The 24,250-nt window shown below is 44.1% G+C and overlaps 2 protein-coding genes across 4 annotated transcripts in view; one reads left to right on the top strand and one right to left on the bottom strand.

Moving 5' to 3' along the window:
• LOC122550957 (transmembrane protein 164) overlaps positions 1–24,250 on the top strand; it is an 82,045-nt gene that overhangs the window by 39,410 nt on the left and 18,385 nt on the right. Inside the window, exons 5-6 of one of the 2 annotated variants that reach the window (XM_043692498.1) lie at positions 5,814–5,839; positions 8,466–9,710. The exons of the other annotated variant lie outside the window; for it this stretch is intronic. Coding sequence (XP_043548433.1) covers positions 5,814–5,839; positions 8,466–8,723 — 284 coding nt within the window. The 3' untranslated portion in view covers positions 8,724–9,710. Of the gene's footprint in view, positions 1–5,813; positions 5,840–8,465; positions 9,711–24,250 lie in introns of those variants that run through there. 2 annotated transcript variants of the gene reach the window in all.
• Positions 17,898–24,250, bottom strand: part of ints4 (integrator complex subunit 4) — a 60,881-nt gene continuing 54,528 nt past the window's right edge. The window contains exons 22-24 of one of the 2 annotated variants that reach the window (XR_006311980.1): positions 24,077–24,197; positions 20,409–20,925; positions 17,898–18,003 (exon numbers count right to left, since the gene is read on the bottom strand). Coding sequence is in view for 1 of the 2 variants with exons in the window: in XM_043692496.1 (XP_043548431.1) it covers positions 20,726–20,925; positions 24,077–24,197 (321 nt within the window). In the remaining variant the exon portion in view is untranslated. Of the gene's footprint in view, positions 18,004–18,679; positions 20,926–24,076; positions 24,198–24,250 lie in introns of those variants that run through there. The other variant, XM_043692496.1, reaches the window with a different exon arrangement.

Below are 24,250 nucleotides of genomic sequence, written 5' to 3' on the forward strand. Positions count from 1 at the left end.
TATTGTTAGTGATCAGGGCAGATAGCTGGGGGTTCCAGACAGTGAAGATTTACTCCTTTCTGGGACAAAGATTTCAGTGCAGCTTAGAGGAAGTATGGGAGGAAATGAAAGGTAAAAGTGAACGTGCCTCTCTTCTGAGAAGATTACTAATTAGTCTCTGCCTCAACGGTGGAGATTTGTTAATTGTCAGGTTTAAAAATATCGCTGTTGTGTTCACCAGAATATAATTCAGTACAAGCTTCTTAAAATAGAAGATTTAATGACAGGGAGAAACTCTGACACAGCCCCCTCCGGTACCAGCAGGATTAGATTCCAGCAGGGATCACGGGGTGGCAGGATCAGAAATAGAATGTTCTAGAAATCCACGGAGCATCAATCAGCATGCAACGGAGAATGGGTTAATGGGTCAGGTTTTATCCTGCAGAGATGGAGAGTTCACCCACTCCATAACCATCTCACCACTGTTTCAAATCCACCGGGCACCCAATCCCAGATTCCAGCCGGGAATTTTAAACTCCGATACACCTTGGGAATAATCCATTGACCTCAGAGGAAATGCAGTGCAGATTCACTCGAATGCTTCTGCAATCACAAAGGTTTTGATTGAGGACAGGTTGCACAGTGTTGCCAATGTTCCCTTGAGCTTAAAGGCTGAAGTGCAGTTCACAGGAACGTGCTTAAGATAATTAAAGGTTTACTGGAGAGAAACTGTCTCCACTGGTGCAGTTGGAGGGAAGCCAGACATTGAGACTTGCAGGCTTTCCCACGCTCAGTGATACTGGAAGCCCATGCCGGTGTCTGTGGCCGTTTCCTTGGCCCGGTATCCCCTGCAGCAGCCTGCCAGGCTCTGTCTAGAGGTGATGTCTTGAGGAATGCCACTTGGCATTGATTACAATCGATTAGAAGAATCTCTCTAGCTGACTCCTGAGTCTCCACACCGCCAGCCAGAGAAGCCCACTCCCTCTTTTTTTCCCACCTGGCTCTGACCTCTCACAGTGACCGTGGGCCCAGGTCTAAACTGTCCGTGGAGAGGCCCAGGTCTTTGTGCAAGGACCATCCAGGCTGCAGACCTGGGTGCAGTCCAAATGCAGAAAACATGGGAACTAGGAGCAGCAGCAGGCCATTCAGCCCTTCAAGCCTGCTCTGCCATTCAGTAAGATCATGGTGATCTTCTATCTCGATTCCGCCTTTCTCCTCATATCCTTTAAACGTTTATAATCTAAAACATTATCGACCTCTTTCTCGAATATGTTCAGGGACGCCTCCTCCTTGCATTTAGTCTGTCCAGCCCTGTTAGAATTTTATACATTTCAATCAGATCCCCCTCTCATCCTTCGAAATTCTAGTTGTTACAGGTCCACATAAACCAACCTTTCATCATAGAACAGTCCTACCATTCCTGGATTCCAGATGTGGTCTCACCATGGCCCTGTACAGCTGGGGAAAAGTTCCTGACTACTATGTTCCAATTATCTTGTTTTGTGCACCTTCTGTCCAGTCGTAACCTTGCATACCTCACTGTGTCTAAACTCTCCATGATCTGTATGTCCTTCTGTGTTATAATCTGCCTGTACTGCTCGCAAAACAAAACTTTTCATTGTGCTCGGGTAAATGTGATAACAATAAATGAAATGTCTCATAATATCTGACACTGTGGAGGGGTGTCTGCAGGAGGAGGGCTTAAAAATTTCCATCCAGCCACCAACAAAGCCACTGCTTGGCTCAGTGATAATGCACACACTAAATAAATAAATACTTATCCACCACAGGATTATTCAAAGGTTTACAGATTGCTGTTCTATCTATGCAACCTCATTATAACTCATTTTCCTTGTGGTGGGTGACTAAGAAGGAAGTTGCACAGAATGAGGAGAGATTGAAGGAGTTCTCCTGGAGAGAAGGATGCTCAGCGATCTGAAGGAGGTTTTCAAAACTGCGAGCAAGCTGGACAGAGAAAATAAGGTAGAGCTGGTCCTGCTCCTAAAAGAAACAAGAACAGGAGGTCATTGATTTAAAGTGACTTGCAAACAAAGCAAGAGTGATGTGAGAAAAGAAATTCCACCCAGCGAGCAGTTAGGATCTGGAATGCACTGTCTGGAAATGTATTGGGGGCAGGTTCAATGGAGATATTCAAGGGCGGGGCATTGATTTGATTTATTGTCACATGTACCTAAGTACAGTGAAAAGCTTTGTTTGTGAGCAGTCTAGTCAGATCATAGTAAGCAAGGACATACAGATCATAGGACAAAAAAAAATGGACAGAGGCATACAGATGTAGGATGTGCGCTAGGCAAGATCAGCATTATTTGAAGTTAGAGCGGTCCATTCGTCAGTCTAATGACAGCAGGGAGGAAGCTGCTCCTGAACCTGTCGGTATGTGCGTTCAGGATTCTGTATCTTCTACCTGACAGGCGAGATTGTAAGAGATCATTACCCGGGGGGGGAGAGGTCTTTAATGATGTTGGCAGCCTTTCCGCGGCAGCGAGCCGTGTAAATGGAGACCATAGATGGGAGGTTGGCTCCCATGATCGTCTGGGCTGTGCACACCACCTTCTCTAGTTTTTTACAGTCCTGGGCAAAGCAGTTGCCGTACCAGGCCGTTGTGCACCCGGACAGTATGCTCTCAATGTTGAAGTTGGCAAGGGTCCTCATGGACATGCTGAATTTCCTGAGCTGCCTGAGGAAGAGGAGGTGTTGTTGTGCCACCTTGACCATCACATGTACGTGGGAACTCCAGGATAGGTTGTCAGTTATCATCCCTCCGAGGAACATGACTCTCTCCACCCTGTCAATCTCCACTCTGTGATGTAGATGGGGGTGTGTACTCCTCCTTTCTATCTGAAGTCAATGAGCTGTTCTTTAGTTTTGCTGACATTGAGAGAGAGGTTGTTCTCATTGCACCACTTCACTAAGCCCTCTATCTCCTTCCTGTATTTTGACTTGTCATTGTTAGATATCTGTCCTACTATGATGGTGTCGGCAATGAACTTGTAGATGATATTTGTTTGGATTTTGGATACACAGTCATGGGTGTATAGGGAGTACGGTAGGGGGCTGAGGACGCATCCTTGGCGGCCTCCAGTGTTGAGTGTTATTGTGGAGGAGGTGCTGCTGTCTACCCTTGCTGATCGCAGTCTGTGGGTCAGGAAGCTGAGGATTCGGTTGCAGAGGGTGGAGCTGAGAGCAAGAGTTTTGAGATCACACTGGAGGGGATAATGGTGTTGAAGATGAAGCTGTAGTCGATGAGCAAAGGTCTGATGTGGGTGTCCTTGTTGTCCAGATATTCCAGGGATGAATGTAGGGCTAGGGAAATGGTATCCACTGTGGACCTGTTATGCCAGTCATCAAATTGTAGGGGATTGAGGCATGCTGGGAGAATGGATTTGATGTGGGCCATGACCAACCTCTCTAAGCACTTCCTGATTATTGAGGTCAAAGCCACTGGGTGGTAGTCATTAAGGCACATTGCATGTGCTTTTGTAGGTATCAGAATGATGGTGGCCTTCTTGAAGCAGATGGCAACTTTGGCTTGTAGGAGGGAGAGGTTGAAGATGCTGGTGAATACCTCCACCAGTTAGTCCACACGGGATCTGAGTGTTTGGCTGGGGAGACGGTCTGGCCCATCACTTTCCTGGAGTTGACTCCCAGGAAGACTGACCTGACGTCTGCAGCGGTGACTGAGGGAGTGGGTGTATCCGGGGCAGGGGTTACATGCTCCTCTGGCATTCTGCTCAAACTGAGCATTGAGAGTATTGATCACATCAGATGAAATTATCTGCATGGACCTGGGGAAAAGGCAGGAGATTGCCATTTGGTAATTGAGCTGATGCTGGTATGAGGGACCAAATGGCCACCTCCTGTATTCTAATAATCCTATGATTTCAACCAAAGAGATGAGCAGTTGCAGAGTAATCTTTCAGGAGGGTGATCACTGAGCCAGTTCAAATGTGTTAAACAGTTAGGTTTGTTTCTGAAGAGCGAGAGATTTGAATGAGTAGGTGGTGTTTGTGTCACAACTCACACAGGGAGGACCTAGTTGCTGTGGCAACGTGCTCTTTCATGCTTTCTAAAGCGTGGCTGATTGGGAATCTCTCCCACACTTGCTGCGTGCCAGTAGGAAGAATTAACAGGTTGGTAACCAAATACTTTTTGGTCACCATTCCGTGGATACATTACCTGGAATAACTCCACAGACACTGTTATCCCCTCACCTTTATTCACACATGGAGAGTCCTTGACATTGATCCAGAGCTCTGAACGAACAGACCTCTGACACTCCTGTTTATTTTTTTTTCCCCTTTTTTCTTTTTTTTTCTTTTTTTTCCCTTTACCCCCACACTACCGCCTAAGTGCGGTAGTGCTTATTTTATCCCCAGCACCCATGGTGTGTGTGTGTGTGTAAGTGAGAGACACGTGGAAGACACAAAGTGCACGAATCTTTATTCAAATTCCACCACCAGGAAGATAAGAAAACACCCGGGTGGCCAGTGACAAAGACACTCCTGTTTATATCTGTCAGCCAGGGCTCCCTGATTGGACCAGGTTAACAGCCCCAGTCGGGGAACTCCTATTGATTTGATTTGATTTGATTTATTTATTGTCACGTGTACCTAAGTACAGTGAAAACTTTGGTTACCAGCGGTACAGGCAGATCATCGAAAATCGTATGAGGAAAGACTGAGGCACTTGGGGCTGTTTTCACTAGAGAAAAGAAGGTTTAGGGGTGACTTGATTGAGGTGTACAAGATGATTAGGGGGTTAGATAGGGTCGACAGTATGAACCTTTTCCCGCGTATTGAGTCGGGTATTACAAGGGGGCATAGCTTTAAATTAAGGGGGGGTAGATATAGGACTGATGTTAGGGGTAGGTTCTTCACTCAGCGAGTTGTTAGTTCATGGAATGCCCTGCCAGTAACAGTGGTGGACTCTCCCTCTTTATGGGCATTTAAGAGGGCATTGGATAGGTATATGGAGGATAGTGGGTTAGTGTAGTTTAGGTGGGCTTGGATCGGCGCAACATCGAGGGCCCAAGGGCCTGTACTGCGCTGTATTCTTCTATGTTCTATGTTCTATGTTCTATCATAGTAAGCAAGGATTTACAGATTCTACGATCCACCTGGCTGCCCTCTTTACAATCACTACATTGCTCACTGCCCCTCCAGAGTTGGTGGGTGGGTTCCAGAGGGAAGGGGCTGGGTGAATTGACCTCTTCCTGAGTCTTCATATAACCACGGCAATACGCAGTATAATGTACTTGCAATCTTCCAGGCACAATTGTTCACGACAGAAGGAGCTGGTTAAGGGTGATTAAGCTCTTTGAAATAGCTGTCCTATCCCCTGATCTTACATCACAGCCCTACAAATTGTTCCTTCTCAAATTGTATCCCTTTCGAAGTTTTTTATTAAACTTGCAGTGGAAATCCAACTCTATGGGAACAACAAACCACAAATAGCCTGGTGGGAAAATGGCTCCCTAACCCTTAGATCATAAGATGCCGGAGCAGAAGTGGGCCATTCAGCCCATCAAGCCTGCTTCACCAGTCAATAAGATCATGGCTGATCTGATTACCCTCAACTCCACTTTCCTGCCTTTTCCCATGACTCTTGATTCCATAAGAAATAGGACCAGGAGTAGGTTGTTCAGCCCCTTGAGCTTGCTCTGCCATTCAGTAGGATCATGGCTGGTCCAATATTCCTCATGTCCATCTTCCTGCCCTTTCCCAGCAACCCTTGATTCCCCAACTGATCAAGAATCTCTCTCGGTCTTAAATACACACAAGGACTCTGCCCCCACAGCTCTCTGTGAGAAGGAGTTCCAAAGACACTCAATTCTCTGAGAGCAGAAATTCCTCCCCATCTCAGTCTGAAATTGGCGCCTGAGACTGTGCCTTCTGTCCCTAGACTCTCCCATGAGGAGAAACATCCTCTCAGCATTTTCCATACTGATTAAAAATCAGCCTTGAATATACTTAATGACCCAACCTCAATAGCCCTCTGCAGTAAAGAATTTCACAGATTCACAAGTACCAGACAATCATGACTGAATCTCATCCTCTGCATCCCTTCCCGTGATAAACAAGAAACCCCCCCCCTCCCAATGTCCTTAATCCATCTTTGGAATGACCCTGCCTGCATAATCAGGCTAACCCAACTCGTCACTCCAATTCCCCTTGATCCTCCTTGTCTCGTGTACATGCCTAATTCACTTACCTTGTCTCCTTTGCTTTCCACATTTCCCTTTTGCCTGATGTGCATTTAGAGGGATAATAGGCACTGCAATAATGCAGTCAGTATGTGAAATATTTGCATAACGTTTTAGGGCGATTAAGTTTTTAATCAAAAAATTGTCTTTTACATAATATACTTCTGCTGTACAACAGCTGCCGATATTGTTAATGCAATAGCAGACGATAATGTTCTAAATTTGCATTATCCATAAAAGAGGCCTTGAGACTTTGTGAAAAGAAGGTTTGACTTCTGCACAGATCCTCTCAGACTCTGCTGTCTATCTCTGGTCCAGCTACAACACAGTCTCACCTCTGATCCCAAATCTGCATTATAACACATTTCCGGTGCCCTTTCAGGAAGTACATTCCACCACATCAAAAATTTTGGAAAAAAAAAACAGATTCCATTTCACTTCCTCCTGTTTGTTCTATCAATTGCCTTAAATCTGTATGTTATAATCTTGGCTGATGGTAATGCTAGACAAGTCAGGGTGGTGAGTTGGCTCAGTAGAGGGTGGCACGGTAGTTCAGTGGTTAGCATTGCTGCCTCACAGCACTGGGCACCTGGGTTCAATTCCACCCTCAGGTGACTGTGTGTGGAGTTTGCACATTCTCCCACCGTCTGTGTGGGTTTCCTCGAATTTCCTCCCACAGTCCAAGGATGTGCAGGTTAGGTGGATTGGTCATGCTAAATCACCCATAGTGTCCAGCAATGTGGGGGTTAGCCGTGGGAAATGTGGGGTTATGGGGATAGGATGGGATGCTCTTTGGATACTTGGTGCAGACTCAATGGGTCAAAATGCTTCTTTCTGCAGTTTAGGGATTCTATGAAATCTGATCCCAAGGAAACCTGAGTTAATAGCCCAGACATTTGCTTGCTATTTGTTTTCTGTGGTGGTCAGTCACTGAACATATTCATAAGAGACTGTGAGTGTACTTTTAACAAAAGAACCTAACATTTTATTACCTAAGAGAAAAACACTAACCATGTTACACTTTTAAAAATTTGAAACAGTCTTTTTAAAAATATCAGAAAGAAAGATTCAACCATTTTATGTCCACATCAGCTTTACAGATACACAAACCTCAGTGAAAGGTCATCCCTATCTCCACCTTTTGAGGCTCATTGTGCAGCTACATGCCTACAATGAGTTCTGTTCTGGCGAATTTCTGCATTCACTTGATGCTATTTCTTCCTGTGACTCTTCAGCAAGCTGCTAACTCTGCTCACTTGATCCTTAGCACGTGTTGCTAAAATACATATCTTCAACAGCCTTGGCGAATGTCTTCTTCTATAACACCTCAACAGACGTCTGATTCTGGAGCTTCTCTTATTGATTTTCTAAGCTGCTCAGACCTTCTTCATTGCCCAGATTGCTAAATTAGCAGCATCTCTGCTGTAATGGAACTCTTTGGTCTGAGTGAAACTACACACTGCCTGACCATCTTCTGGATGATTCTAACTTCCTATGTTGCTGGTCTCCTGTCGCGGGCAGTGTACATTTTGTTTTCTCTCCCTTCCACCATTTTTTCCTAATGCACTGAATTATTCACCTTGAGTTTGAAAGTCCTCATTTACATATAGGTAAACAAAACAAATCCCAGGACACCCATCCACAAAACTCATAGAGCACATCTAAAATGAAGTTAAAAGCTGTGTCCTTCCCCCACCTCTGAGGACACGTAATATAGAAATGCAAATCAAACTTAATATTATACACCATTCCTCCACTTCAAAACCCAAATTCTCAAACAGTAATAATATATTTGTATGGACTTTCACCATACTGTGTCCTCTGGTTACCAACTGTCCAAGTGAGTGGCCTCTCCTTGTTTACTCCATCAAACCCATTCATCATTTTGAAGACTTTTATTAAATCTCCTCTTAATCTTCTGTGCTCTAAAAAGAGCAATTCCAACTTTTCCAATCCCTGTTTCCTGAGACAATTGTAGTAAATCTCCATCGCATCCTCTCCAAGTCCTTGATCTCCTCCCTAAAGCCCAGGATTGGACTTAATCCTCCAACTGAAGCCTACTTAATACGTGATTTGTAAAGGTTTAGCCTCATGTCCTTGCTTTTTCTCCTTGAGGCCTCTACTTTTACATCATCCCTTGTGCATTTTTTTTAAAAATAAAGCTTTTGACCTCCCCTGTCCCAATTCAAAACTGTGCGTACAACTCTGATTTCTGCATTCCTGCTTCTCCTCTCTACTGAATCTCCAAGCTCTTCCCTCACAGTGGTGTCACCGCACTAATCCGGCACCTTATTTTTCCATGTCATTGCTACAGGTCACCCAAGTGAATTTGAATTGCATGCTGTGCCCGGCTGTTTCAGACCCATTCCATGGACCCTACTACCGGATGTGGGCATCTCTGCACCAAACAGCACTGCTGCTGATACACGGCAAGCTGATCATTCTTCTGTCCTATGCAATATCCCTGGTGACCCAGCATCTCCCCAAGCTTCTGCGGCAACCGTCACTGAAACTAGACTGAGTGACACCCTGCAGGAGTTTGTTCCGGCAATACAAGTTCGGTTTACCCGGAGATCACAGGGATGAAGCCGTGGAGAAAAGAAAAGCTTGCAGTGAGATGACAAACAACATAAAAGAGAAGGAAAAGAAACTAAGAAAAGGGGAACAGCAATGCAGCAATGCCAACTGGCTGGACTTTGGTGGAAAGTTGTGTTGGGCGTCTAGAGATTACAAATCTTGGCCTCCAATCAGCTGGCAATACCCACCTAATGCATAAAATTCGATTGCTGTCTTTCTGCCATCATCTGTGCTCCATGAACATATTCTGGCAAAGATCCTGCAATAGAAACTTCAATGGACTGCATGTTGTGTCCCGATGGATGGAAACCGTGTCCTATGCCTGATCCTGTTCTCTTAAATAGCCCTCACTCTGAGAGACGATGAAGAAAATGCCTCAAAGACTCAATGAAACTCTCCCATGAAGCAGGCAGCGTTGACTTTAATGACTGGGAGGAACTTGTTACCCATCATTCAGAATGAGGGTAACTCATCCATTGAGCTGTGTCCCATTTTGAGTCTGTGTTTTAAGCAGTGGCTGGAAGGATGGGTAAAAGGAGGGATTTGTGCATTCAGGGACCCACTACCTGGTAGGACATCTGCCTCCAGTGACTGACGTTCCTCAGGCCTGCTCAGTCACATGAAGACCCATGTTGGAAACTCTCGTCCCTGAGCTGGTGCCATCTTCCCGATTGAGGGACGGTGTGGTTGGGAGCCAGTGATGGGGACACGAGTGGTGTTGTGAATCCATGATTTTGCTGCAGAACAGGAGGCCGAGATGCATCATTGTGAACATCTGTCGACCTGATAATAAGAGGAAATGAAATAGCCTCATAGTGACTCTACCGCCATTTTCTTTATGATGTACTGTATGTAAAAAGGGGGCATAATTTTAAGGCAAAAGGCAGGAGGTTTAGAGGGGATTGGAGGAAACATTTTTTCACCCAGAGTCATAGATGTACAGCACAGAAACAGACCCTTCGGTCCAACTCGTCCTTGCCAATCAGATATATTACCTAATCTAGTCCCATTTGTCAGCATTTGGCCCATATCCCTCTAAACCTTTCCTATTCATTAAACCCATCTGGATGCCTTTTAAATGTTGCAATTGTACCAGCCTCCACCACTTCCTCTGGCAGCCCATTCCACACATGCATCACCTTCTGCATGAAAAAGTTACCCTTTAGGTCCCTTTTAAAACTTTTCCCCCTCTCACCCTAAACCTATGCCGTCTAGTTCTGAACTCCCCTACCCCAGGGAAAAGACCTTGTCTATTTACCCTATCCAGGCCTCTCTATAAGGTCACCCCTCAGCCTCCAATGCTCCACAGAAAACAGCCCCAGCCTATACCAGCAAAGTTGGAAGTCACATGACACACGTTATAGACTAATAGGTTTATTTAAAATCACAGGCATTCGGAGTGCTGCTCCTTCATCAGCACTCTGAAAGCTTGAGATTTTAAATAAACTACAACTTGATGTCATGTGACTTCCAACTTTAAAGTACTTGTCTGAGCACTTGAAATGTCATAATATTCAAGGCTATGAGCCTAAAGTTAGAAGGTGGGACTAATGTAGACTGGTGGTACAGACTTGATGGGGTGAGGGGCCTCTTCTGTCCTGTATGATTCTAAAGTCTTAAATAAGTATTGGGTTGCTCACTAGGGATGGCACGGTGGCTCAGTGGTTAGCACTGCTGTCTCACAGCACCAGGGACCTGGGTTTGATTCTTGCCTTGGGTGATTGTCTGTGTGGAGTTTGCTCTGGTTTCCTTCCACAGTCCAAAGATGTGCAGGTTAGGTGAATTGACCATGCTAAAATTGCACATAGTGTTCAGGGATGTGTAGGTTAGGTGCATTAGTCAGGGGTAATTGGAGAGCAGTAAGGGAATGGGTCTGGGTGGGTTACTCTTCAGAGAGTTGGTGTGGACTTGTAGGGTTGAAGGGCCTGTTCCCACACTAGGGATTCTATATCTGTATTCTATACCTATATCATAATTATCTGAGGGATAAGGTCACACACACAATGTGGAGTGGAAGTTGGTTCATGAATAACCCATTATCTTCCAAAATCTGGGTGGAAACCACATTGTCCACCTCGTCTGCTTTTTTTGGCAAATTGATTGATTTTTTTTAAAAATTTTGTTCCAGAGAGTAGATGGGATTTTATTGCAGGAAATTCTTCAGTGAGTTACTGTGTCAGGTAGGCCAGTCCGAGTTGACTTGTGACCATGAACTCCTAGCCCAGCCTTCTCTATCTGCTCTTCGTACGTCTTCTGTGGAATGTGATTGGCTGGTTTAGGTCTTACGTAGAACCTTTGAGTTTTTGATATATCCCAAGTTGCTTCGTTGGGGAATTATGACATCTGTCAGTTGGAGGGTGAATGAAAAGGAGGTATAATTCGAAGGTAAAAGGCAGGAGATTGAGAGAGAATTTGAAGAAAAGCTTTTTGTTCCACCAAGAGGGAATCTGGATTGCGCTGCCTGGGAGGGCAGTAAAATTGGGAAACCTCACAACTTTTTAAAAGTACTCACTTAAAATTTCATAGTGCTGCAAGGTGGGACAAATTTAATGGAAAAGATTTGATGAGCCAAAGGGCTTATTCATTACTGTAAGATTCTATGCAAATGTGACTCCAAGCCATTCAGGAGGTATGGGGGACACATGATCCAAAGCTTGGACAGAGATAGCTTTCCCCTGACTGTGTTTTAAAGGAGAACAGTGAGGCAGAGTGGTTGAGAGAGGGATTTCAAGAGTTGGAGGCTCACGCAAAGTAAGACACAGCCACACATGATGGAACGATTGATTGGGAGTGTACAAGAGTTCAGAATTAGAGGAGTGCAGATGTTTTGGACAGTTGTAGGGTGAGAGGAGATCACTGAGATATGAAAGGGTGGGGGAGCAGGCTGAGGAGGGATCTGAAAACGAGGATAAGAATTTTGCCGTTCAGATGTTTCTTGTCTGGGAGCCGGTGTAGGTTAGTAAGCACAGGGGCAATTTGTAAAGGCACGGTGAGGATTCCTTGTGAGCTTCAGTCCCAAATTTGACCTCCATTTGGAAAATGGATGCAGTAGCAAACAAAACCGTCACATTTCTGCTACGGGGTTATTTTGAGAATTGGATTTAAGAGACGGAGAGAGTTTTAATAAAATCAGGAGTTGGGCATGATTTAGCCAGATGTTTGCGGAATTGTGACTGTACAAACCTTTAAAAATGGAAGTGCAAAGATGGATCTAGAATCCCGTCCCAAACTCACTTTTGCTGATGGGAGGAAGCAGGGAGTCGGTGTCATTGTAAAATGCTTGTTTAAGTGTCATGATCTGAAGCCTCAACATGGAACAGCATTGATTTATCAGTCTGGGGAATATGGTACCTGTCAGCACTCACATACCATGAATACATTTTAAAACTTTTATTAAACAATACACAGTTTACAAAACAGTTAATATTAACAGCAACAAGGGAGAGGAGTGGCAAAGCCAGACCCCAAACCCTACTGTTCAGGAAATGAGGACAAACCTCAAATCCCACTTTCCATCATCACAAAACAGTAACAAATCAATTTAAGACAGTCCAATTATATTTTAAAAAAAAAATCAGTGCATAGAATACAGACCCTCCCCGCCCTGGCAACCTAGCAAGCCACCCATCCCTCCCACCGTGAATAAAAGTTTTAAACTGACCAGTTCAAATTAATCTCAAGTGAAAGGTCTCGACAAGGGAGTAGGTTCCACCTGGCACAGTGCAGTTTGGTTTTAATGAGTGTGAGGGTTTCTACCCTATTGAGGGCTCACGTGTGACATTGTATCCAACACCTCCAGGATTTCCGTGGTTTATTCACACTCTTCTCATTCAGTGAAATATGCTGTTCCCCTTATGTTGGTACTCCTTACAAATTGTCCTGACGACTATAGGACAAAAACCTTCAACAAAATGCGTCATCCTTAAGCCACGTTCGAGTTCCATCTTGTCAACGGTTGATCTGTCCCAGACACAACAGCTAGTTTGTGATGTGGGGTGATGCCAGTAGCACAGGTTCAACTTTTCCCCTCCCCTCACCTGAGGCATGGTGATCCTCAAATTAATCCACTGCAATTTGTGTGTCTCTGGCATGAGAGAGCAGCTCTATGGTAAGATTATGGCGACTTTATTGAAACATAGAAGCACCACAGCACAGGAGGTGGTCATTTGGCTCGTTGCTTCCTTGCTAGCCCCTCCTAAGAATCAATTTACTGTCATCACCCCCCACCCACCAACTCCCTCTAAAATTAAATAAATTCTGCATTGTTTTGTTTTGACTTAGAAACACAGGAGGGTATTCCTTGTACCTACCTGACTACAGGGCATTACACAGCAGTGGTTTAAGAGGACAGTTGCTTTCCAACAGTCCATAATGTCTGATAATAGCAAAATGCTGTGTGCAAACATGGGTGAAAGGCACTGATTAATCATTGCTGACCCAGACTCATAATACTGTTTTATTGCCAGTGCTATCTTTGTTTAAGCAATCTAAAGCTGATAACTGGCCACAAAAGTGAAGCTGTTTATTTTTATTAAATTAGCTCCACCTGAATCAGGGGAGTGGTAATGTTGCTCGCTTTTTCCAGGGACCACAGTTACAATTCCAATTCACACAATAAATGCTGGCTACCAGTCACACCCACATCCTCCTGGGTAGGGAGTCTAACACAAAGTGGGACAACTCTAAACTAAAGGGGATGTCCCTTAGTTCTGAGATGAGGAGAATTTTGCTTTTAAATTGAATTAGCATTATTGTCATGTACTCAAATGAGTGCAGTGAAAGGTTTACAAGTTGCCACTAATGGTGCTATCTAGAAGGCTACAAGCTATCGAGGTACAGATTCTTCAGTTCTTAGGAAATTAAAATTAGAAAAATAAAGAAGTAAAAAGTCCAGCATTACATATCATAGGAATAAATTAGAAAAATAGAGAAACATACAGATCAGAATGATAGTCCTTCCAACCCAGGCCACACTCTTACCTTGCCTCTAATCACCTCGAGGCTGAAAGTCCAGGCTGAGGCCACACCGGGCCGAGAGACTGCCACAGGCTGCTGAGAGACCATGCACCAGGTGGAGAGATTGCCACACTGTGCTGAGAGACCTCTGTGCCAGGCTGGGAGATTGCCTTGCCATACCATGCCGAGAGACCACAACACCAGGCTGGGAGATTGCCACAGCAAGCCAGGAGATCACTGCGCTGTGCTGAGAAACCACTGCACCAGGCTGGGAGATTGCCATGCAGTGCTGAGAGACCACCACACAGGGCAGACAGGACACCACACTGGACCAGCAAAAGACCAGCATACCAGGCCAAGGTTATACTCAGAATTGTGAACCTTTGAAATCGTGTACTGCAGAGGGTTATGAAAACACAGTCTTTTATCTATTCAAGGTAGAGATTGATAGATTTCTAATTACAAGATTGATACAGGGTTATGGTCATGAAATGAATAAAACATTTTTAAAGTGTTTGAGTAGCCATTACCATATTGAATGGTGGGGCAGGCTCGATGGGCTGAATGGTTTAGTCCAGTTTCTATCTTGCAATAAAACTCTCATGGTCAGACCCTATCTGTAATACCGTGTTCCATTTTTGACACCACACCTCAGGAAGGATATATTAGTTTTTTTGGTCATAGAGAACTTGTATGTTACTGAAAAAAAAGAGCCATGGTACTGCAATCTTTCACATTACACTCATCAGGATAAATGCAAGAATACCAAATTTCAAATGATCACAATTTATACAAATGGAGAAAAGACAAGTTATTGGCAAGTTAACTCTGAATGATCAAGGCATTGCTTTGTAGAAAGCAACAGGGAATGTTAGGAATCTCATGCTCCCTAGTAATTCACAAAAAAACCCTCTTGAGGCTTCATATTCCCTTTGTTTGCAAAGAACAGCTCCTTCCCTATGTCACTCCTATCAAGCATAAATGAACATTGTTATGAGCTTGACAGATAATCTTAAATCAATCGTCATAATTATTTGTGCACTCACGATTGTCACAGAAGTGCTGCCCAAGTGTGGAATAACGCCTAGCCATAGACATATTGGTTTGGGTTTTGTAGATGTGGCCTGGTTAATTGTGGTTTGTATTCTGTCTGTTGTGAATAGCTGGAAGAATGTTATTTGATTCGATCACTAGCGATGTAGGGCCTACAAACCTTGCTTTGTACATGACCTGTTACAGAGTACATCTCTTGTTTGACCCAATTTGTGCAAAAGGAAAAGCCTCAGCAACTTGTCTCTGTTTTCATCAATATTGGCTTTTGAGAGGGTGTCCTGTAGATTCACTGGAATGGTCCTGGTTCTAAAAAGATTACAAGCAAAGGTTGCATAGACAGAACTTATATTCCCTTGGGTTTGTATAGGTAAGTAGATGTAAGATAATTGGATTTCGAAAAGATGTTTGATAAGGTACATACATTAGGTTAATTAACAAAATTAGTCCATGGTGTTGGGGCAGTATATGAGCATGGATAGAGGATTGGCTAACCAATAGAAGATAGAGAGTTGAGATAAGGGGGTGGGTTTCAGGATGGTAACCTGTGACTGGTGTTGTGCCACCAGGATCAGTGCTGGGGCCACAGTTATTTACAATAGATATTAATAACTTGGATGAAGGAAGTAAATGTACGATTGCCAAGTTTGCACCTGACACAAAAACAGGTGGAAAAGCAAAGGGTTGGAATGACACAGTGAGCCAGCGGAGGGATGGGGCAGGTTAAGCAAGTGGACAAAAACTTGGCAGAGGGAATGTAATGTGGGATAATGAGGTTACACACTTTGGCAGGAAGAACAGAAGAACTGAATATTATTTAAATAGCAAATGCAGAAAACTACAGATGTGTTTGGGACTCCTTATGAATGGATTACAAAACATTAGCATCCAAGTTCAGCAAGTAACCTGGAAGGCAAATAGAGCATAAAAATGAGGAATTCTTACTGAAAGGCACCAGCTAGGCTACAGCAGCAATACTGTGAACAGTTCTGAGCCCCTCATCGAAGGAGAGATATAGGCATTGAAGGTAGTTCAGGGAAGGGTCACTAGGTTGATACTGGGTATGGAGGGATTTTCCTATCAAGGCATTGTGTTAATGGGCCTATACTGTATGAAGTTTAGATGAATGAGAGGCAACCTCATTGAAACATGAGAGATTCTTAGGGGACTTGACAGGATAGATGTGCAAGGTAGTTTCCTCTTGTGGGACCATCTAGAACCAGACAATATAATCTCAATTTAAGGGGTCATACATTTAATACAGAGATGAGGAGGAATTTCATCTTCGCAGGGTAGTGGAATTTGTTTTACTGCAAAGGACTTTTGAGGCTGGGTCATATAGTCTAATAAAGACTGAGGTGGACAGATTTTTAATTCGGGAAGGGAATCAAGGGTTATGGGTAAATGGCACGAAAGTGATGTTGAGAATGATCAAATCAGCCATGATCTCATTAAATAGTAAAGCAGACTAGATGGACTGAATGGCCACTTTCTATTTCTACATATAATGGTCTTCTTTCTAAAGGATCAAGTCCTGAACTTTTGTTCCAGGTCAAAAATCACACGACAACAGGTTATAGTCCAATAGATTTATTGCTCCAAAAGCTTGTGTTTTCAAATGAACCTGTTGGACTATAACCTGGTGTCATGTGATTTTGGTCCTTGTCCAACTGAGTTCAACACCAGCATCTCTACATCTTCTTTAGCCAGTGCAGGACAGTTGTTTTGAACTATATGATAATCTAGGATAAATTAACCATGGATTATGTTTCTTAACAATAGGGTGAAGTGACCAAATACTTGGTTAATGAGATTGGCTTTTGGGAATGTCTTAGAGGACACATGCAAAATTAGTGCAAGAGTAGGCCATTTGGCCCATTGACCCTGCTGTGCCATTCACTGTGTTCATTGGTTGATCCAATATCTCAATGCCATATAGCCACTCAATTACTAAACCCCTTGATGCCTTCAATATCTACAGATCGATTTCTTTCTTAAATATAACCCCCCCCAGCCTGAATTCCACAGAGAATCCCACAGGTTGACCATCCTCAGAGTGAAGAAACGTTTCCTCAGCTCAGTCCTAAGTGGCCGACCATGTATCTGGAGACTGTGACTCCTTGTTCTGGATCCTGGGTAGGGGGGAAACATTATATAATGTTTTATACATTTAGAACAGATTCCCTCGCATTCTTCTAAAACCCAACCCGACTAGGACTGCCCGCTTCCCCAAAAAAATCTTATAGATCAAGTAAACTACATTCCCCATTTGTGAAAATATGTTCCATCCTGCCATTCTCCCACAGTTGCACAGTTTGATGCTACCTCAAAACAGCACTTGGGGTTTATAACCGTATCTTAGAGCCATTCAAGGCCTTCATATCCTGAACCTTTCAAATACATTGAATAATACAATTATATTTGACCAATCTTTATACAAAACTAAAAAAGGAAAAAGAAATCGATGGCTGATGGAAATCTGAGATTAAAATGGAAAGTGCTGACAAAACTTAACAGGTCTGGCCACGTTTGTGGGCTGGAGTACTTGGTACAGTTAACTCTCATGGACAATTAGGAAGAGCAAAATGATGCTCAGGAACAAAAGAACCAAATCCAGATCTAATTGAGCCGACTTGGCATAATATTTATAGAAACTTACAAGATTTCTGGGGGACTTGATTGCAGTCCTGAGGAAGGGTTACACCTAAGACATTCATTTCTGTACCTTATGATGCTGCCTGACTTGCTGTGTTCTTCCAGCCTCCTGCTTATCTACCTTGGATTCCGGCATCTGCAGTTTTTTCGTGTCTCGGACTTGATAGGATGGGTGCAGAAAGGTTGTTTTCCCTGGTGGGAGAGTCTAGGATGACAGGGCATCATCTCAGAGTAACAGTCGCCCATTTAAGACAGAGATGAGGAGGAACAAAAACAGAAACTGCTGAAGAAGCTCAGGAGGTCTGGCAACACCTGACTTCAGTTCGGATGAAGGGTCACTGGTCCCAAACTATTAACTCTGCTTTGTCTCCACAGATGCTGCCAGGCTTGCTGAGCTTTCTCCAACAATTTTAATTTTTGATTCAGATTTCCAGCATCCACAGTTCTTTTTGTTTTATTAGAGATGAGGAGGGATTTCTTCACTCAGAGGGTGGTGAATCTGTGGAATTCTTTACCCCAGACAGTTGTCGTAGCTGGGTCATTAGGTATATTATCCATTTTGGCTGGAAGAATAAAAGAGAAGCATATTATCTAAATCGTGAAAGACTGCAGAGTTTGAAGGGTCTGGGAGTCCCAGCAAATGAATCATAAAGGTTAGTATGCAGGTACAGCAACTAATTTGGAAAGTTAATAGAGTGTTATCATTTATTGAGGGGAACTGAATACAAAGGAGCAGGTTATGCTTTAGTTACAGAGGCACTGGTGAGAGCACATCTGTTCACAATTTTGTTTTACAATATTCATTCATGGTATGTGGTTAGCTCAAGTTGCTCTTGAGAAGGTTGTGGTGGCGGTGATGTGCTGCCTTCCTGAACTGCTGCAGTCCACAAGCTGTAGGTTAGCTCACAGTGCTTGGGGAGGGGGAGCGGATTTCCAGGATTTTAACCCAGTGACAGTGAAGGTATGGTGATATATTTCCAAGTCAGGATGGTGAATGGCTGGAGGGGAGCTTGCAGGTGGTGTTTCAATATATCTGCTGTCCTTGTCCTTCTAGACACAAGTGATCATGGGCTTGGATGATGCTGTCTAAGGATCTTTGGTGACTTTCTGAAGTGCATCTTTAAATAGTACATACGACTGCTATGGAGCATTGGTGGAGGATGGAGTGGATGTTTGTGGATGCGGTGTGAACCGAGTGGCCTGCTTTGTCCTGGATGGTGTCAAGCTTCTTGAGTGTTGTTGGAGCTGCACCCATCCAGGCAAGTGGGGAGTATTCCATCACACTCCTGACTTGGTCATCTTATTTAAGGAACAATGTAAACGTATTGAAAGCAGTTGGGAGAAGGCTTGTCAGACTAATAGCTGGAACGTAGGGGGGAATGTGCCTCATGGGGAAAGATTGGACAGGTTAGAATGTATCCAATAGAGTTAACTGGAGTTGAGGAGTAAAATGGGACTAGACTGAAACAAAGATCCTGAGGGGTCTTGACAGAGTAGTTGTGCATCTACTCTTCATCTTGTGGGAGAATTTAGACCTAATTAAGACATCAGAACACCCCACCACACCCCAAATTAAGTTCCATTAGCCCCATTTGTACTGTCCTCATGCTCATTATATCATCGCCAAGAATTTGCAGCTCATTAAGTTAATGAGAACAACGTTTCTGTGAAAACCATTTGCAATTTATTTGTTTAAAAAAAATAAAATTGGTACAAACTGCACCCACAAAAATAAAACACTTGTTCATTGAAGCCAACTTCGCACTCTGTTCTGGATCTGCCAATGTCTCTGCCTCTTTTTATATGTACTTGGGATCTCACCATGACCCAGTAGTTTAAAAACACAAGTCAGAGTTGAACCTGATGGTTTGAAATATGAAGCTCAAGCCCACATGTGTACATGGGGTAAAACACAAAATGGACTGTTACTGGGCAGTAAAGGATTCGGCAGATTATGAAATGTATAAAGATTCCGAGGGAGATCTACAAGGTGGGTGCTGAGAGAATATTTCCCCTTGTGGGGAGATCTAGCACTCTTAAAAAGCTCTCCCACTCAAGGTGGGGGTATTCTTTCTTCACGTTTGGAATTTTGTTCCCTGGCAGTGTCTGCGTCACTGAATATATTCAAAGCTGAGTTGACAGATTTTTGACCATCAAGGGTTTTGGGAGGCAGGAAAGAAAGTCTAGCTGAGGCCACAATCAGGTGAGGCACAATCCTGTTGAATGGTGGAGTAGACTCGATGGCCCAAATTGCCTATGCCTAGCTCATGTTCCTACGAAGGACTGAAACAGGATTACCAGTCCCAGTTGCTCCAATACCACATTCAACAAATATCTCCTAGTCCCGATAATCTGCATTATACACAGCAGCAGCACTCTAAGCTGGTGCAAGAGGCAGTGGGTCTGCTACACTCCGAGAGTTAACACAATAGTGGCTGCATGGATATTAGGGGTTCCTGCCCCCTAACGCTGGACTATGTTTAAAATTAAGGCACTGTTTTACACCCGGCTGTGATTTCACAAGCATTTACCCATCCAGATGCCATCTCAGTGTCAACTCTCAACTTGGGAGACTACGCTACATGGGAGCCAAGTTGACTAAACTCAGTCTCATCTCCACAAACCGGGAGGGACTGGCAGCAGTGGGCAGTCACTGGATCAAATGCTGGAATCCTGCCTGGAGTTGCTCCCCTTTCCCCCCCAACTCCACTCTGTCTTTGGGGTTGGGGTTCGGACTGCACTGTGGTACCTAGCTTGCGAGGCTCAATTTATTCAATACTGACATGCAACCTTCCAGAAGGATCTGGGCTCCGATCCTGGGCTGTGCTAATCCGTGAATCACAGAAGCAGGGTCATGGAGGCATTACTACGGTCGTCTGGGCCAGCAGGTACAGAATTGAACCTTGAGCAAATCCTCATGAGAAGGACTGATAAGCCACAAGAATGTAACAGTTCCTGAGTCACGTACCATTCATATTTACCATCTTTGCCTGAACAGTTCAGTGCCTGAAATAGCACAGCACCAAAAAAAAAATTTGACAAGCAGCATGAGAATTCTCTCAGGGTCTGTTGATTCCAGTTGGTTCTGACATTCCCATTTCGCAGTTAGACTGCATGAGTCATGAAGCTGCTCTCCCAGGTTTCAATCCCTGCCACTTTCTGATGTTTTAATTCATGGCTGGGCAACAAACCCTGAGCAGATCCCATCAGCTGGTCTTTTAACCTCCTTCTCCAGCTCGGCTGAATCTTATTCCTCTCTCTCTTGTACCCCGACATTGCTGGTCCTCAGCGCCTGGCTGGTTTGGGCATCAGGTAGACCTTGACGTGTTTGCTGAGATTAATGGTGCCCTCGATGATATTGTCGGTCTGTGGCAGACCGTCCGTGCTGTCACTCCAGGCTGATCTGGAACCTGTAGCCAAACTGCACATTCTGCTTCTACTCGAACTGTAGGCCAGCAGCAGCTGCACCTCAATCTGACAAGGTTCTGGGGGACGGAAGGGAATAAATAAGGTAATCAAAGGCTCACTTTCCTCAAAGTTTTGACAAGACTTTTGATCATCACTCCTATTATCCTTAGACAGAATGCAAAGTTAACGTTTCAAAACCCTCCTTCAGAACTGATGGGTCACTGGACTTAACTGTGTACATAACTGATGCTCCTCATCCCTCAAACCATTCACGGGAAGACAGAAACAACAGTAGGCCATTCAGCCCCTCAAACCTGTTCCACCAATGATCTCACGGTTGATCTGTGGCCTAATTCCATATATCTGCCTTTAGCCTATATCCCTTAATATAGTCAGAGAGATGTACAGCACGGAAACAGACCTCTCGGTTCAACTCATCCATGCCGACCTGATATCCTAACCTAATCTAGTCCCATTTACCAGCACTTGGCCCATATCCCTCTAAACCTTCCTATTCATATACCCCTCCAGATGCCTTTTAAATGATGGATTGTACCAGCCTCCACCACTTCCTGTGGCAGCTCATTCTACACACGTACCACCCTCTGTGCGATAAAGTTTTCCCTTAGGTTCCTTTTAAATGTTTTCCCCTCGCACCCTAAACCTATATCTTCTAGTTTTGGACTCCCCATCCCAGGGAAAAGACTGTCTATTTGTTCTATTAATGCCCCTCCTGATTTTATAAACTTCTATAAGGTCACCCCTCAGCCTCCGACGCTCCAGGGAAAACAGCCCCAGCCTATTCAACCTCTCCCTGTAGCTCAAATCCTCCAACCCTGGCAACATCCTTGTAAAAGAATAACATTTCAATGTTTTTTTCATAGAATCCCTACAGTGTGGAAACAGGCCATTTGACCCAACAAGTCCACACCAACCCTCCGAAGAGTGACCCATCCAGATCCAATCCCCTACCCTAATTACTCTACACTTCACCTGACTAATGCAGCTAACCTATACATCCCTGAACATTATGGGCAATTTAGCACAGTCAATCCATCTAACCTGAGCATCTTTGGATTGTAGGAGGAAACTGGAGCACCCAGAGGAAACCCAGGCAGACATGGGGTAAATGTGCAAGCTCCACACAAACCATTATCTGAGGGTGGAATCGAACCTGGGTCCCTGGCGCTGTGAGGTAGCAGTGCTAACCACAGACACCATGCCGCCTGCTATCTTGCTTAATAAAAATTTATCTATACTCAAAGCGTTCCACAGATGCTGCCAGATCTGCTGAATTTCTCCAGCAAGTTTGGCTTTCCTATCAAAATTCCAGCATCCAAAGATCTTTATTAAATTATCTGAAGAGTTTCACATATTTGATCTGTCAAATTGTTTGATAATGTTTCCTCTAAGGGTCTTGGACCATTTTACAGGCACAAGTTATCATCATCAAGGGCATTAAGAGATGTAAACACACACAGCTTGGGCTTCGAGGGGAGCACCATCTCCACTGGGTAAACCTACTAGGGCTTCAAAGACCGTCTTCAGCACAGGGGACCAGAGGGAACATTGGACATTTTGGGTGAACTATATCAATATCACTGTTTGAATGATATGAACAGTGGGTGGAAATAAATTTCAGCAGAGGGTCAGTGTTTTGGGAAAGGAAGTCAATGACTGAGAAAAATAGCAGAGGACCAAATGACATCGGGTGCAAAAATCTTCAAATCTCTTCTTAGGAGCTTACAGTGTATGTGTCTGGAGTTAATCACAGGAACCAGGCAAGATCCTGCCCATTTGAAAGAAGGGTAGTTCAGAATGGGTAATAAATGCTGGCCCATTTTCAATGATGCTCAGGTCCCATAAAGGAATATAAAACCCAAAAAATGTAACCTCTAAAGTTCTCTTTTTTCTAATCCTGGCACCTTGTGCACCAACCCCTCCCCCACACCATCCCACTGCTGGTCATAGCGTCTTCAGAGCTTTTCTTATTCTTTCATGGGATGTAGGCATTGCTACCACGGAACTGAGCCATTTTGGAGGGCAGTGAAGAGGTGCCCACTTTGCTGTGGGTCTGAAGTCACATGTCAGCCAGACGACAGAAGGAAGGCAGACTTCCTCCCTTGAAATCACTAGTGAACCAGAGGGGCTTTTATCACAACTGATGACAGTATCGTGGTCACCCTCATCGGAGCCAACCAGCAATGCCCAACACTCCTCAAGAGAGAATTTTTAAAAAGTGTAACCAAGCTTCCAGTCGCTCCCACCTCACATTTCTGACTTTGGCTCAGTGCCCATTCTTTAACATCAGATGAACAGCACCGAAACAGGCCATTCAGTTAAAACAGGTCTCTGCTGGTGGCAACATATCACACAGCCTCCTTCTACCCTTATCTAATTCACTCTACTGAATTCTCTGGGGTGGAGGAGTCCAGAACTAGAGGGAATAGCTTTAAGGTGAGAGGGAAAAGATTTAACAGGGACTTAAGGGACAACTTTTCCATGCAGAGGATGGTGTGTGCATGGAATGATCTGCCAGAGGAAGTGGTGGAGGCTGGTACAATTACAACATTTAATAGGTATCTGGATGGGTATATGAAAAGGAAGAGTTTAGAGGGACATGGGTCAAATGCTGGCAAATGGAACTAGATTAAGTTAGGATATCTGGTTGGCATGGATGAGTTGAACCGAAGGGTCTGTTTCCATGCTGTACATCTCAATGACTCCATTCATGGTGTGAGGGTGCTGCTGGTTTGGCCAGCATTTATTGTCCATCCCTAGGTGCCCCTTGAGAAGATGGGGGTGCCTTCTTAAACATGCAGTCCATGTGGTGTAGGTAGACCCACAATACCATGGGGGAGAGAATTCCAGGATTTTAATTCAGCGATACTGAATGAACGGTGATCTACAAGTGATATGAAATTACCAAACAAGTTGTTCAGTTCAAGGTTAATTCGGGACAGTCAACAAACATTAGCTTTGCCAGTGATGCCCACATCCCAAGAAAGAATAAATGACATCAACATTCAGCCTTCTCTTGGGTGGAGTAAAACCCTAGCTTGTTCTGTTTTTAACAGATATAATCTCTAGTTCTGCTATCATCCTTGTAGCTCCCCTTAAACATTTACTCTGGTGCCAGTATACCTAAGATTCTGCGAAAGACTGTATTTTCTCTATGGTAAAGGCATTATGCTACACTTAGGTTTATGTTGTAGTAAACAGGTTTACCTGTCCAGGCCGTGTGAGAGAGATAGACTTGTGTAATCAATCTGTGTCTTCCGGGCCCAGGATTGCGAAAATCAGCCGGTTTAGGGTGGATTATGTGTGCCTGCCCATCTGGATACATGATCTGCAGGTGACACCAAAGACAACTTCAGTTACATAGCTGCCCCGGTTCCTTGT

The sequence above is a fragment of the Chiloscyllium plagiosum genome, chromosome 6, assembly GCF_004010195.1.
Source record: "Chiloscyllium plagiosum isolate BGI_BamShark_2017 chromosome 6, ASM401019v2, whole genome shotgun sequence".
Taxonomy (NCBI): Eukaryota; Metazoa; Chordata; class Chondrichthyes; order Orectolobiformes; family Hemiscylliidae; genus Chiloscyllium; species Chiloscyllium plagiosum.